The sequence below is a fragment of the Primulina huaijiensis genome, chromosome 1 (genome assembly GCF_012295235.1).
Source record: "Primulina huaijiensis isolate GDHJ02 chromosome 1, ASM1229523v2, whole genome shotgun sequence".
Lineage (NCBI taxonomy): Eukaryota > Viridiplantae > Streptophyta > Magnoliopsida > Lamiales > Gesneriaceae > Primulina > Primulina huaijiensis.
Genome location: NC_133306.1, coordinates 25,834,239 through 25,850,420, shown reverse-complemented (window position 1 = coordinate 25,850,420; position 16,182 = coordinate 25,834,239). Strand labels below are relative to the sequence as shown.

General features: G+C 31.7%; 2 protein-coding genes across 3 annotated transcripts in view; both read right to left on the bottom strand.

Moving 5' to 3' along the window:
* Positions 1 to 2,226, bottom strand: part of LOC140969306 (zinc finger protein GAI-ASSOCIATED FACTOR 1-like) — a 4,899-nt gene extending 2,673 nt beyond the window's left edge. Inside the window, exons 1-2 of the mRNA XM_073430651.1 lie at positions 1,848 to 2,226; positions 355 to 751 (exon numbers count right to left, since the gene is read on the bottom strand). Of these exons, the coding sequence (XP_073286752.1) occupies positions 355 to 751; positions 1,848 to 2,016 (566 nt within the window). The 5' untranslated portion in view covers positions 2,017 to 2,226. The remainder of the gene's footprint in view (positions 1 to 354; positions 752 to 1,847) is intronic.
* A 7,652-nt stretch (positions 2,227 to 9,878) lies between these two features.
* On the bottom strand, positions 9,879 to 14,215 carry LOC140969167 (wee1-like protein kinase). 2 transcript variants are annotated; one of them, XM_073430470.1, is made up of 10 exons: positions 13,886 to 14,215; positions 13,606 to 13,666; positions 13,447 to 13,513; positions 12,385 to 12,645; positions 12,156 to 12,223; positions 11,931 to 12,040; positions 11,820 to 11,860; positions 11,584 to 11,732; positions 10,651 to 11,004; positions 9,879 to 10,322 (listed from the first exon to the last, which is right to left on the bottom strand). In XM_073430470.1, the coding sequence occupies exons 1-10, from the start codon at positions 14,152 to 14,154 to the stop codon at positions 10,224 to 10,226; spliced, it is 1,479 nt and encodes a 492-aa protein (XP_073286571.1). In that variant the 5' UTR covers positions 14,155 to 14,215; the 3' UTR covers positions 9,879 to 10,223. The 2 variants fall into 2 exon arrangements, with proteins under 2 accessions (XP_073286571.1, XP_073286647.1); XM_073430546.1 differs by lacking the exon at positions 9,879 to 10,322 and adding an exon at positions 10,387 to 10,475 and having other exon boundaries at positions 10,605 to 11,004.
* Between the last annotated feature and the right edge of the window lie 1,967 nt (positions 14,216 to 16,182).

Genomic DNA, 16,182 nt, shown 5'->3' with positions numbered 1-16,182 from the left:
TATATATAACTTGACACCAAAAGTAGTTTTGAGGAAATTTCAGTTAAAAAATTCAGGGAAAAAAGAAAATTGGTTTATATAGATTTTTAGTCCTCCGTTCTTCGTTCACTATCTGATTAAATTTGACCCCAAGATCAATGACCCATGTTTAGCCTTGCATGTGGGGAATGAACTCCACATGAAGATACAACATGACTAAATATGGATAATTGATCTACTCTATCGAAGTTCCCATTGGTGTGTGTATATAAATATATATTTCGCTGAGCATTACTGACCTGATGATGAACATAGCTGATATGAATGACACTTGAAATACCAATAGGATTCCTGATGACTAAAAGCAAAGATTACCTTGAGAAAATGGTTCCACAATCACACTTGTACTCTCTAGTGCCACAAGTCTTTTGATGAGCTTTCCAATCAGATTGAACTGCATATTTCTTCGAGCATTTGTCACATTTCCATTTCTTCTCTCCATGTTTCCTGCTATAGTGTTTCTTGATCCCGGTGAGATCACCTAAGGCTCGTGCAGGATTATTGTGCACGCACGACGGTTCGGGGCAGATGTAAACGCGTTTTCGAGGTTCAGTGGTGGTTCTCTGCTTAAGCTTCCATGGAAGATTGTGACCTCTTCTGTGTAATTGCAGATTTTGATCCCTTTGGAACCCTTTGTTACAGATTTCACACACAAATCTGTTCGTTGCCATTAGGGTTGTTGGTGATAAAGCAACAATTTCAGCTGTGGGATCTGATTCATAATAAAAAGGAAATTAAGGTACATTTTTAGTATTTTTAAACTTCTAAAAAATGAAAAAAAAAATCAAATATTGGCAGCCTAAAATACAATTTTATCCCATATTTATACAAGACTGGTTTATATGAAAATCTAAGATTTTATATATAGAAACATAAATTACTTTTTTTTGGCCTAGAGATATATATGTTCAATCCATTATCTTGTGTACACAAATGTATGTGCGTGGGGAACCATATTAATAATAAAAATATTGTCTTTCACTTTACTTTGCTGCGCTACAGTGAAAAATATTTTGGGTAAATAATTTTTTACTTCACTATTATTTGGATATAAAACTATTTTGGTTTTTTTATATATATTTGTAATGATTCAAAAACATTGTTTAAGATATGAACTGAACATTTTTTTTATAATTCTCGACATTAATTTATTGTTAAAAATAAGGGAAAGTGGTGCATGCATTCCCTCCAAAGTTGGATACTTATATTAACAGAGTAAACCCTTTTGGTTCACCAGATTTTTTTGGTCTTTCCTTCTTTAGTTTTTAACGATGAATAAAATGAACCAAAACAGTTTTGACCCCAAATAATTACGTCAAATAAATTAGTTCGTCATAAATATTCATATCATATAAGATATATATATTCCATACGAGATGTTTGCAGAATAAATGTAGGGGAAGAGCTAAAACCATGTATATGCATATGTGCAACAAGCACAATGGTAATTAATTATTGCAGTTTTCAAGCAATTATTGGAAATTTCACAAAAAAAAAAAGAGGCAATTATTGGACCCTTTTTTAAATAATAATATCTCTTTCTTAAGTATGACTTAAGGCAACACTAAAAGTATATTAAATTATTATTTCTTGGAGCTGTCATCATTTTGAACAACAAATTTAGAAACATCCCACAATGTTACATTTTTCTTCTTATTACCTTGGTGATCAATACTTCATCGATCTGCTTTAACTGTAACTCACCATTCTGTGTGTGAAGTCATATAGTAACACAAAATCCATTACTTATTTCCAAGCACACAAAATAGAATGGGACAAGAAAAAGATATAAGAGTTATACGACTTGCCTGGTGTTCCCGGTAAATTTCGTTTCTTCTTAGCAGTTGAGATGGAGCCATTGCTGCTGTTCGTGGTCACCTGCGCGAGCAACTGGTTGTGCTGCTGCAGCTTCTGTTCTTGGCTTTGCTGAACTTCTCCAGAAGAGAAACTCCCTTCATCACCTGTGATATTTGACATTTAGATTTATAAAAAATAATAATATTAATTAGTAATTATACAATAAGTTTCTTTTAGTGCTATTTTTGGGCCCAAGATTGGATTTTCTGGTTTCTCGATGTTGGTGCAAGTGTAATCCAAAAAAGGGATTTGTTTTTTGGGAATGAGGAATTTGGTTGAAGTGGAGGAGGACAAGAGGGCAGCGAAATCCCTTCAAGTCTTGCTAACTCGCTCTTTGTTGGCTTAGGATGTCAACATATGAATATGGCCTACTTTGGCTTATGTGGTATATATATAGTTGTGATAGGAGACAGCTGATGGAGAAATCCCCCTAGTTTAATTCCTTTATTCACAAAGTATAAATTTTTTGCTAGTTTCGTGTATAGATGACAATAACTTAAACTTCCATACAAAATGGCCATGTTTGAAGAATATGGAATGATATAAAAGTGTGCCTAAATTAAAAATGAAATACAGAATACAGAAAAAAAAGGTGCTCATTTGGATGCAAAAACCCTAGGAAAATAAAATATGATCTCATACATTTACTGAGATAAATATTTTATTGCAGATGAACTATTATTGTTCTTATTAGATTTAAGTTGAAAGAGAAGAATACCAAATACATTGGGATTGTTTCTTTCGATAAAGGATTTGAGAAAAAAAAAATGAAGTTCAAGGACTTTATTATAAAGACTACTTTTGTATACTTTTTTGTAGATAGATAATTAAACTAATTGATAATATTTAAATGCAGTATAATAAATAGATATTTGAATAATACCAAGTAAAATGATGAATAATGGAATTTTCAAGCTACTACGAATTACAAAAATATGAATTAACAAAAGTAAAAAACTTTTTTCCTTCCATTAAGAAGCCTGTAATAAACAAGAAGAAAACATGAATTGGAATGTGAAAGTTGCACCAACTTCTAACAAAGAGGTCAAATTAAGTACCCACAACATTACAAAAATAAGAATTACTAGTTACCAAACAACTGAAACAAGTCACTTACGTGGGATTCATCGATACAATTAATAGATCCCAATAGCAGTAAGTACATACAAGAAATGACAATAATAACCCAACAAGAATTTAAATTTATTTACTCTGATTAGTTCATAATATATAGCTATGCCAACAATAGAGACATTTAGCTAATTGACATAAACTAAGATACCTTATTTTCTAAGTTCAAAAAATTTAAGATTAACTCTAAGGTCTAAAATACGATGATGTAATCCAACTGCATGCAAATCTAAGGAAAATAGAAAATGACTAATTAAATAGTTTTAATGGCATGAATTAACTATGGTGTTTATGTTTACATGTTTAAAATAGGGTTTTCTGTTAGAATGCATAAAACTGTGTTTTAAAAGTTATTTGAGATGCGATAGAGGAACGGAGACCGGGGACCATATGATGGAAAATATTTTTATTAAATAATTATTTTTAATTGTTTAATGTGTGGTGTATTTTAAATGAAATTTTCGAAAATGAGGTGTTTTTATACGTTGAGTCGTATTTTAAACCGGTAATCGATTTTCGATAAAAATAAGGACATTTTGAGAACTCGGATAATATTTTCACAAATCTTCTTAAACAAAATATTTTAAATATTAACTAATGGGCTTATTGGACCTATTATACTAGGTTAATGGGCCTAAGCTTGCATCATGTATTTTATATCAAATAATCAAGGCTTCCGAGTCTTTTATTTTCCTTCAACCTCACGCCCCATCACCTAGAAAACTAGGACTCTCACATCAGCACACACCACACGAAAATTTTGAGAGTAATTCGCACAAGTTTGAAGAAAAATTCAGCAAGCTTCTTCTCTCGTCTCGCCGCCGGCGTCCTCGCATCGCAAGTTGATTTTCGAATGTAATATACACAAAGGCACACATTAATCTTCTTTCAAACATCTTTCACACCATATTACGTGTATTTGATTATGTTTGGATGAAAAATATGATGCAATACTTGTATTTTCATTTTTATGGCTAAATATGCATAAAACTAGAGTTTTCTTTTTTTAAAACTCTTGCTAATGATGCACAAAGGGGTTGACATGGCATGGGTACTTGAAGGGACGTTTTTACAAAACGTTAAGGGTCCATAGATGCATAAATAAGGGCTACACATGTAAGGTTGATGGCTTGAACGAAAATTTGGTTATTAGTGAGTTAGGGTTCGGCTAGGGTGCGGTTTGCTTCCTAAGTGATTGTGGCTGCTAGGTGCGGTTAGGGCATGTCCAGGGGTCTTAAGAGGGCTGAGTCATGGTCCTAGATAGGCTGCATGATGGCTGGTTCAAGGGCGAAGGGCAAAGTCGCGCACGGGTCTTGTCACGGCTTGAGGGCTGCAGCTTCTAGGCTGGTTAGGTTCTGTCCATTAGGGTCCCTGAGGGTCAGTCATGGCCCCAAGGGGGTTGGTTAGGGTCTGGACGGGTTGGCTAAGGGCTAGGGTCGAAGGTTGCAAGGCAATATAAACTAGGGTTTTCGAAAAATAGGGACTAAAATTCATCAGGTGTCCTAGGCTAGTTCGAGGGTCTTAATTAGCTTGATTTGGGTTGTATATGGTATAGTTATGAGTTAATGAACTTTGGTTCAAGTTTGGTTAAGTTTCAACTCAATACGAGTCAAAACTGGGATGTACGTCTAAGTTTAAATACGATTTGGAAAATTAGTTGAGGAGCTTAAGTTTACGTCTAAGAAATATTTATGGGTGTATTTTAAGGTGTTATGTTAAGTTTGGAATGATTTGGGTCGTCGTTTTAAGGTCTAAGGATAAATTGGGAAAGTTAGGATTTCGGGGGCAAAACAGTCATTTTACACCTGAAAAATGTTAGACGTCCTGCCATTGCCCTGAATGTTGTAATAAATGTTAAAATGTTTATGGAATTTTATGATGAAACGTTAATGCTAAAAGACATGTTTCATGCTTGGTTTAAAAGAAATATATTTTATATGTGCATGAATTTTTATAAGTGATAGAAATATGAAAAGTTGAAGAAGGTGAATTGATTGTGACTAATACGATGATATGATGATATGTAAGGTCAATGCTCAGTTGACGGGTGAGAGTGTCGCTAATGTCCCCGCTGTCCGGTACCGTGGTAATACGTAAATGGATCCATCGACCTATAGCTAATACGAAAGTCACAATTGATGATCTAAATTCAATAAAAAGAGAAATGTATAGGTATATGATGAAAAAGAAAAAATATTTGAGGAAAAAGGAAAAAGTATTTGATGAAAAGAAAATTTTTAAGTTTATGCATATTAGTGAAAAATTATTTTATTAAAAGTATTTTCGATGTTGCTTGTGAATGTATATGTATTAATTGCTATCATGATTAAGGTTTGTTGAGTCAATAGACTCACTAGGTTTGATCAATGCATGTGAACATGATATTGATGGAGGACTTGATAATTGAACTAGCTGGACTGAAAGTGTACACAACCCGAGGACCATCGTAAATTTTCACAAAATTAAGTTTATGATTACTCAAAAATTTTATAATTTATATGCTTTTGAGAGGATGTTAGACTTAAGTTTATTTTTGAAATAATGTTAGTTTAGGGTTGGTTGACGTTTACGATTTTATATTTCAAATACCTTCTTTTGGATTTTCAAATAATAGAATTGGTTGGTTTATTTTAAATGGTGCAAAAGTATTTTTAAAAATATAGCTATGTATGGTTATTTTCGGCCGAGAGTAGCATAGGAGGAAAAGAAAAAAAAATTTTAGTACATTTTAAATAAAAATGTGTAGTGGACATTTCATTAACCTTAAAGTTAGACATTATTTGGATTATAAAAAAAACGAAATAATTCCAAGATTGTGCTCTCTTTTCCTTTCATGAACGGATTTTATTATTTAGAAGGAAAAATTGACGTTTGATTTATCGTATTATCGACTTGTTTAAGTACAATTGTTTGATTTAAACATTATTTTCAGGAAATGGTATAATTTAAAGGTGAAAGAGCTATTTATATTTAACTTTGTTCGGCAGTATCGCATCGATCGTGTAATTGCTTAGTCAATTTGATGCCAACGGTTATTCTTCCAATTTATTTGTTTATTTATATATTTATTTTCATTTGTTTGCTTATTTGTTTTGTAATGCATTGTTTGTATTCAATTTGATTGCAACCTTTTGATCCCACCTTGAAAGTGACACAAATCAAAGAAATTTAATTTATAAATCATTTAATTATCATAATAATGAGAAATTAATTAAAATTCTATTTCAGCTCATTTATATATATTATGTATATATATTAATAAAAATATCAAAATCCGTCTTGTGCTTTGATCTAAATTGTATTTTGGTTCTTTAATTTGTCAAAATTCGGTCTTACGATAGTAATTTGGCTTCTATTAAACTCATACTCATTTTTTTCATCGCAACGTTGATTTGTCATTAGATATTACTGACATAACTCTTAAATAACGCTAGACATTGCTGATTTATTTATTGTCATGTCAGCATTCCAATTGAAGAGAATGTCTAGATAAAAAAAAAACTAAATTATTGGACCAAGGCTTGTTTTTTATTAATTGGAGGACCGGAATAACACGAAAAAATGTTGTTTCCTTGTATAATGATTTGTACCAGTTATCCACGTAATTGACACAATTGATATCGACACATCTGAGATCGCCAAAAATATAGAAAACTTAAATTTAAATGTTAAAATCATTAATAGAGCAAACTAGAAATACTTGGGCATTCTGATCAATCACCGGCCTTTTTTGTAACATGGGTCATGCATGTTACGTAATAATACAAAAATATTAAATTAAAATATTTAAAATTTTATTGATTAATTTTTTTTTTTTTTTTTTTTGCATTCTTAGAATGTTTATTGGATTCAAATACTTACTTCGGGCTAACTAAATTGGTAATGTAAAATTTTAAACATAATTAATACTCTTATATTTTGCAAGTGTTAAGTTTCATATTTATAAATTATCATGAGAATAAAATTTTGCGGAATTAAATTGTAAGATTAATTTCTTATGTTGTATTTGAATGGAAGGATTTCTAATTTTAGAAAAAGATTTGATAGAATGATATCATATTACTTCATTTTGTAGGAATTTGAAATCTATTACGTTAACATAATATTGAAAATAAATGAATTCGAATCTATAAATTTAAGAGTGTCAAAACAAATGGGATGGGATAGTCATCCAAATGCACCATTGGCAAACACTTTCTGTTGCATGAGTCAATCATTTACGAATTTAGGAACTCATTTTAAATTATATTTTCATTATTATTTCGTTTGAATGATAAACATAAATGATATATTTTTTAAAAAATATAAATATTTAGTAATGGGTGACATACAGACTGATGAAAGCCCAATAAATGATGATTTGGCCCAAGTCATTTCAAGCCCGATTTTATATCCGGGTGGCCCATTAATATGGGAGTTTCTTCACTAAAACAAAATTAATACACCTCAAGTCATTTAGGGCAAATATTTGTCAACTTTTTTAAATAATAGATTTTTGGAGAGTTAGATATATTTTTACTTACTTTTGTAAACTCTCACATATTTTTAAATATTTTCACAAAATCTTGTAAATTTATTTTGCATTACTTCTATTGATATTTGTAAACTTTTTCATATAAGCCTTTGGATTTTATAATTTAAGATTGTGATTATTTTTTAAAAAAAATTAAACTAATAGTTGAACGTGAATAACTTTTATTATTCTCAATTTATGGGTCGATAAAATATTATAATTATTTTTGTTATGCAGTGTAATAAATTTTTATTAAAATTTTTAATATTTATAATTTCAAATTGCGCAAAGTTTTGTGATCAGAACTCGAAAAATAAAATTAATTATGCTAATTATTTTTATTTTAAACTATTATTAGCAATAAAAAATATATTTTAAAAAAGTCAAAGAAACAAAACATATGGGCGAGAAATAATAAAGTAATTATTATTTGTATTGATATTATTTTTAATAGAAATGAAAGTGAGTTTGATATAATTCCTTAAAAATACTTATCCAAATCTTTAGGTAGAATCAATGACATTTTTTGACATTTTATAGTTGTACGTTAGACTTTAATTCTCGTACTTAATAGAATTACATTAAGTCATTAAAAGTCTATTGTCATTTTAAATACTTATAGACTTTAGAAGAGTATTTAAATTCAAGTTTGAATATGACATGACTTTTAAAAACTCTAAAATGTTTACAATGAATATCACTAAAATTTTATAGAGTATATAAAAGTTTAGATTAAATATAATTAGACTTTTAAATTTCACAAACGTCATTAAACTTTAGAACCCTTCAAATATTAATTACAGTCATTAACGAACAAAATTAATGGAATACATTAATTGAAAGATCATGTATGACTTTCTCCGTCTCAAATATAAAGACAATTTTTTTTGGTTTCGTTAATCTCAAATATAAAGTCCAACATTTATATTTAATATTGTTTTATCAATCGTTAAAATACATTAGTTATTTCTAACAAGTTTTTATATAATATTAAAACAGATATTAAATAAGAGTTTAACAAGAAATTTATCTGTAAAATTTGTTTTCCAATAATTTTTTAAAATTTATGTGAAAACAAAATTAAACCTAAATATATGTGATGGGAGAGTATACAAATTAATTAAAGATATATTTGATGTTACTAAATGAATATATTGTTAATTATTCAATGATACTAAAGTGCGACCATACGTAGTATCCCTACTTTACTTGAATTTCTGGTCGGATGCTTCTTGTCCTAGTTGATTGATACGTACGACTGCTAAAATAAGTTAAAATAAAGAAAGTAAAGAAACTATGCAAGAATGTGTATCAGAATTCATCAGCTTTGTGACCGGAGAAGCCTCTTCGAAGGAGATGAGAAAGACCATTAATGGAGATGATATCTGTTGGGCTCTGGGGAGTTTAGGGTTTGATGAGTATTCCGAGGCTTTAAAAAGATATTTGCGTAAGTATAAAGAGGCATAAGAAAAAAGGGTTAATCATAACAAGGCTAAAGAGGCTCCAGTTCCTCATAATTTTGGCCTGAGTTTGATGGAGAAAAGAAGAATTTAGAGATATGGGGTTGTGAAAATAGTTTGCATCATGCCAGTTTTTTTCCTTTCTTTTTGGTTGAATCTTGATGCATGGTAAAGCAATCTTGTGTTGTGTGAATTCTTGTTTGACGATGTTCTATGAAACTGTTTGTGATTTGAGTTTGGGGTTGCTCTTAAGATTGTGGAAATTTTTCTCGGAAAAAAAAAAAGATATCGAACGAGCAGAAGTTTGGGATTTGCAGCTATAGACAATTGCTCCATTGGATTTGTTTCCACACTTGGTAATATAATGGTCTAATTTATAACATATCACGAGAAATCACGTACATAGGATGTAACTATCCCTTACAACATCTTCATGGCATAGCATGAATTTTTTTATGATATAACATAAAATCGATCCGGTATATGCCATTACTTGACTGTGAAATCATTTGATATATGCTTGATATGCATAACTTTTAAGGGAAAATCATATGCTGCATTAGGTGACATTTAACATGCATGTGCTTGATATGCATAACTTGCAAGGGTAAATGATATGCTGCATGCATTGGTGACATTCGATATGAGCTTGATGTGCATAATTCTTAGGAAAAAATGTTATGTTGCACCGGATGATCTCCACCCAATATTTCTATTACCACAAAACTGAGGCACAGTTACACAACTTGGGGCCGCCACAACAAGATTTGTTGATTGAAGTATATGTGTGATATACAGCTACAGCAAGGGCAACAGAAAAAGGAACGTTGCATTCGTTGAACGTCGTGCCTTTCTTGTAGAGAAGACCCGTGATTACCGATTAGGCCATATCCAACAATCAACTCTATTTCAGTGCAGGTTTTACATCAAAATTGCACAATTTATGTGCCAAAACCTGTTGAGACACTTCTTCCTCGATTGAATTATCATAATACAACAAAAGTACAAGTATTAAGTATACAACAGTTTCTCCTCATCTAGAGCATGCAAAATAGCACCATTATACTTGAAACTATTGGTGCTTACAATGAAGAAAACAGTGTTGAATGATTCCTTGTTTAAATCTTGTACGATTCTCTTCAAATAGGTCATATTCTGCAATCACACGATTCAAACACAAGTGAAACAGCAACTCTAGAAGCTATCATAAAAACTGAACTTGGTTACTTGCATTTGCCGTTCCGTTGGTGCCTGACAAAAATTGGATTCTCGACTAGATCTTTAGCAGAAGGTCGTCGTGTTGGATCAGGATCCATCATGACCTGGACAAATCAGGAAATGACAAAATATTGTTGGTTTATTTGCATGGATGGGTAAATTAATGCCCCAACATAACTAATTTGCTCATACCTGAGATCATGTGTTGTACTCAGTTCAAGATTAAGACAACGTAAAGCAATAGAATAAACACAAAACTAATTCAAAACATTTAGAGCTCCCAAACGAAAATTTCATCCAATAACATATAAATGTTCAGCAACTTTTCAATATGGCAACGGTAACAGAGAAAAAAAAGGAAGAAAAAGCAAAAAAACGATAGTAACATCAGTTCAAGCATTTCCATCATCATCATGCAGGAAGTTAAAGCACCTTGAGTAAATTTTGAAATTGCATGGAATGTCCAGGAAGAAGAGGCAATTTTCCTTCTCTAAGATTTTGAAACTGAGGCCCTGACTCAAGCAAAGCTGACCCTCTGACGAGCTCATAGATTGAAACTCCTAAGGAAAAGATATCAACTTTGTCCAGATGATCGTAATCCTCATTCAGGATTTCTTGGGGCATATAGCGTGCATCACCTTCTTCAACTGGTAGGCTTCTATCGAGCAGAGTAGCACAGCCAAAATCACCAAGTTTACAAACTCCGTTTTTAACATATATGTTATCTGGCTTTACATCTAAATGAGCAATTCCTCTCTCATGTATGTGCATCAATGCCTTGGCAATCTGTTAAAAAACAAGAAATTTTGAATTCAGAAGTATCCTGAGAACAGATGTAATAATGCAACTTAAATGTAATAGGATGCATCCGTTAGCTTGGGACATGTAAGACAGGTGATGACCGTGACTTCTTTACAGCTTTTCTTATAGAAACTCTAAGGATATCATTTAAGCAACAAAGCATCATTTAGAAACTCTAAGCAAGTCATCTGAGTCAGTACCAATCATCTCAAGATCAAACAAGTAACATAATTACTTCTTTTTCTCAACATCAACCAGACATAATTCACAACCAACATCTACTTTGCAAATAATGTCGAATCATCTTAAACTTAATGGGTAAATACTATATAATTAAGACTCAGATAAAATATAACTAAAATATTATTGCATAATATCTACTTTGCAAAGTATCAACCAGACATAATTCACAACCAACGTCTTCCTTGCAAAGGATGCCGAAATCTTAAACTTAATGGGTCAATACTAAATAATTAAGACCTAGATAAAATATAAATAAGATTTTATGCAAGAAGTTAATGACTGAATATAGTTTGGAATGACTGCACTCCCAAAATCATTCACCTGATGCATTGCTTCTAAAACTTCACCCTCCGTGAATAATTTAGATGGCTTAATCATTGAAAGGCTGTGTTCACATAGCTCCAGTTGGATATAAAGTCGCTCATTTTCAAACCAAGAAGAATAGTATCCTACTATGTTTTCATGGAACCCTGAGAAAATAAACAGAAAAATGATAGTCTTGAGAATATCAACCTTGAAGTGACAAAATAATAAAAGAGTATTTGTATGCAACAAACCTAAGGCAGCCAAAGATTGAACCTCCATTAAAGCCTTGCGCCTGATAAAATGAATCATAATCAGCAACAAAAGAAAGTATTGTCACAAACAGCTGGGAAACAATAAAATACCTTTCCGCGTCCTGATGCAATTTCCTCATGCTCTGTTTCATAGCATACATGCAGCCATCAATTCTCTTCAAGACTTTGAAAACATGGTTGAAATTTCCATTACCAATTTTCTGGAAAAGAGACAAATAGCTATGAGATTAGACCTGCACAATCAAAATATAGCAAAGCTGTCTTTTTTTTTTCTTTTTTGAAGGACAGCAAAGCTGTCTTGATTCTCCAAGATACCTCAATTTCATGGAAATCTGTCATGTAACGGGAAAGCCCATCACCGCCAATTCCAGCAGGGTAAAAACCTGCAGACACCAAACGGGCAAGTTAATGAGGACATAATGCTGAGGAACATATTAATGAAGATACATAGATGAGGTGAAACGACTAGCATAACCAATATTTAGAATCGAATGATCATTTTCCCAAAAAAAAAAATCTAAGCATTTTTTTGAGTAAAGCAAACCTGCACATTTAGATCTTTGATTGGCAAAGGGATCATAATTTGATTCTGATCCATCCTTTAGGTATGGGTTCCTTAGACACGGAGGAGGCATGACCCTACACCTTAATGCTACAGCAGACTTAGAAACAAAGCCATGACTCTTTTGCAATTTAACTGGTATTTCTGTATTTATCTCATCTGTTTCTTCACTGTGGTCAGTATGATCTTCCCACTCTTGATGGATAGCAACTGTTGATATAGGGGATGACGTGGATTTAACATCTGGATGACAAACAAAAATTGAATCAGACAAGTGGAGAAGCAAAGTTACTGAAATGTGAGAATCACCCAGCGAAATGGAAAAAGTAGAAAAGATTTTAGCATCTGAGTGAAAAAAATAAGCATACTTACCATATGAAAATGGGTTATTGTTAGGCAAACAATTGCCATGTATAAAAGTGACAAAAATTGTGCAAGGTACAGACTTTAATTTACACGTGACTATTTATAGGTTTAAGGACCAGGAACTACTAAAATTTAATTAGGCAATGCTCCAGGACAAATATGTGACAATTGCATGGAAAACACAATTATAGCTGTTGGATTTGTTCAATACAAGAGTCCATTTAACAAGCAACAAGTAATTTCTGAAACCAGTACCACATATCTATCTTTTTTTCAACTGCTAAGACATCTCTTGATGTTTGGTTTTCCGTTTTCCACAATGTGAACAAACAGAGTGCTTGTCGCTAGCTCTAGTCACCAGGATACTGTCCACATTCAATGACAAAGCTAACATTCCAATTATCTAGTAACTCTTTCTGGAGTTAAATTGCAGCAGAGTGACGTATAATACTAATAGTTGAGGAAGCTGTTGACACATAAATTTGAGCTTTATGGAAAAAATCATGGAAGAATGAACTAACTTGAAGATACATTAGCTCTGTGTTTATTTTATGATGATAGCAAAACAGACAGTGTCGTTAATATGAGACGTATAAGGCTTAAGGACCTCTCGGAGAGCTATAATTTTCAGCAAACCATAATCGTGGATCATGATGCCGGATATGCAGCTTTTCATACCTAGTTTTTGCCTTTTGCGTTTCACGGTTTTAATTTTCTCTGGTGACTTGGGACATGGGATGTTTTCCTGCGAAAAAATTTCAAGTAACTCAGCCTCAAAACTTCGTGAAAACACAAACATTAACTCAAACAGCTCCTACTAACATTCTTTGCAATTACCTTATTCCAATCTAAATTGTTTGGCATTGCAGGCATTTCGGGAGTGATATAGTCCGGTGTACTGCAATAAATAAAATAAATAAATCATCGACAACCCTCGTATGACTGATTCTAAAATCGGAAAAAAGTTTTTGTCCTTTTCGTTGCAATATTCTTGCTTTGTAAAACTTTGCATACGCATTACAAAGCTTGCAATTTTAAAAGTAGGTAAACGAGAGAAATCACAAATCAAGAAAACGCAGCTAAAACCGTGGTCCAAAACAAGTGTATACATAGTTACCAGAAGAAATCTTGACTGAGGATGAATCCTTTTTCATCCGCGCACTCTTCAAAATCCATCAGCAAATCCTCAACCGATGGATTCGCTTCCGCATCTAGAAGCTTTTGGAATCGCGAAGAAGTGTCCGATTCAACAGGTAAACCGAGTGAACATCGCTCCATAGGCACCGTCAGATGTTCCGCCAGTGACCCTTTCACGATCACGCCAGAGTGCTTTATCTGTCTCTTGAATTCGCTATTGGTATTTCCCCTCAGGGGTTTTCTCTTCATTAATCGAAATCCCCCAATTTTTCCCCTCTGGCTTTGTTTAGAATGCTCAGAAGCTAGTGGGGTTTTCTGGGAAATGGAGCACGTGTTTAAAAATTTATCAGAATTCAAATTTTGGCGCGGATTATTGTGGGAAAGATTAAAAAAAAAAAATTAGATGGTGGGCCTAGATTGGGCTTAAAAGCCAATACCATGTTATTCTGGCTTGTACAATCTTGGCTATCTTGGCCCATGCCTAAATTAAATTTGTTCACTGTTCACTGTTTGCTTGTCATATTTCATTACATCTCTGTCGTAGACGTATTGAGTTCGAAAATGGTAACTGAGAAAATTAGGTTCAAATTATATATCTTAAGAATATAATGATTAATAGAATAATGACTAGGTACCGGGATGTTCGAATGTTATTTAAATTTATGACAGTTAGTGACTTGATGATAATACATTATATTAGTATAGAATAATATGAGATTGTATGAAATAAGGATCATCGATAGTCGTGATCAATGTGTTATGTATATGCTATGATATTTCAGAAAGTTGTAATTTTTTAAATTTTGTGATAATTGCAAACCTTAGTTCTGATATTAATTATAGGAACTATAGCTGATGTCAATTATACAACTCAAATATTTTAAAATATATAGCAGCTCAAGCATCATAATTCGATCACTCTGTACACCTAAACACAAAACATGCATGTGGCACCAAACAAATTAATTAAACCAATAAAAGATGATACATAAATATTAGATTTGTCAACTTGAATTGGTTAGTGGATCGGAGAATGACAATAATAATCAGTATACATAGTTTGTTTGGTTTAACGCATATATATTTACTCAAGTTTATATGGGCTCGTCTTTGGTCCCTTACATTTGTTCTGTTTGCATGGGTTGAATGGTTTAATTGATCGAATAATTCCCAACCAAGAATCATCTAATCGATTGATTTTATGTTTGAATTGTAATATAAATTTACCAAATCCTCTCATCCAAACGAACGGTAAGAGTACATGCATGCATACATACATACATACATATATAGTTTAAAAGTTCTACTTTTAATTGCATAGTATAATACTAGGATGGGTGAACATTCAATACGGTTATTTGAGCCCCGGCTAATTCATCGGATCCATTTAAAAAAAAAAAAAAAAAGTTCAGGTAATATTTGTCCCCGAAATTATATATATCGAGCTGATTTTACCCTCCATTATTTATAAATGAAAAAAAAAAACCCCTCAATCATTTTCATTTCTTCGTCTATTTTTCGCTTTGTATTGAATCAAATACTTATTATTTTACTAAAAATTATAATAACTCATCGTTATATATAACCACTTGTTCTATTTATGAAAAATGATATAAATTATATATATAATTATCGTATATCGGTGGTGTTTTTACTGAAACTTCCCAATTTTCTTATCTAATGATGCTTGTTGTCTTCATAATCGTAATGATCTCTCACAATTACGAGTCATGATTTGAGTGTAGAACTTAAAGTTTAGGGTCCATCCATATTTTAAAATAAAACGAATATTTTTGAAATAAAAAAATAATATTTTATCATTAATTTGACTTAATTGAAGATATGTCTCATAAAATTTATTTATATTTAAAATAAAAACTAATATTTTTGATAAAAAAAATAATAATAATTTGTCATTAATTTGATGGAGATATGTCTCCGAAATTTATCACAAGAGACTTATTGTGCCATTTAGTGGACATGGGAATAAATCTCGGTGGGTGAAGTAACGCAGAGTACTTGGAGCTTGTGGATTGTTGGATGTTGGGNAAAAAAAAAAAAAAAAAAAAAAAAAAAAAAAAAAAAAAAAAAAAAAAAAAAAAAAACTTGGGTTAAATTAAGAAAAGTGGGAGAAGAAAGAAAAAGTAGAAAATGGATGAAAAATAAAAAGAAACAAAATCTATAACACAAAATCACTTGATTTATTAGGATGATTTTGTAATAAATGGATTTGAAATTCTTTAACTTTTATTTTTAGTTATTGTTAATTCATGATAT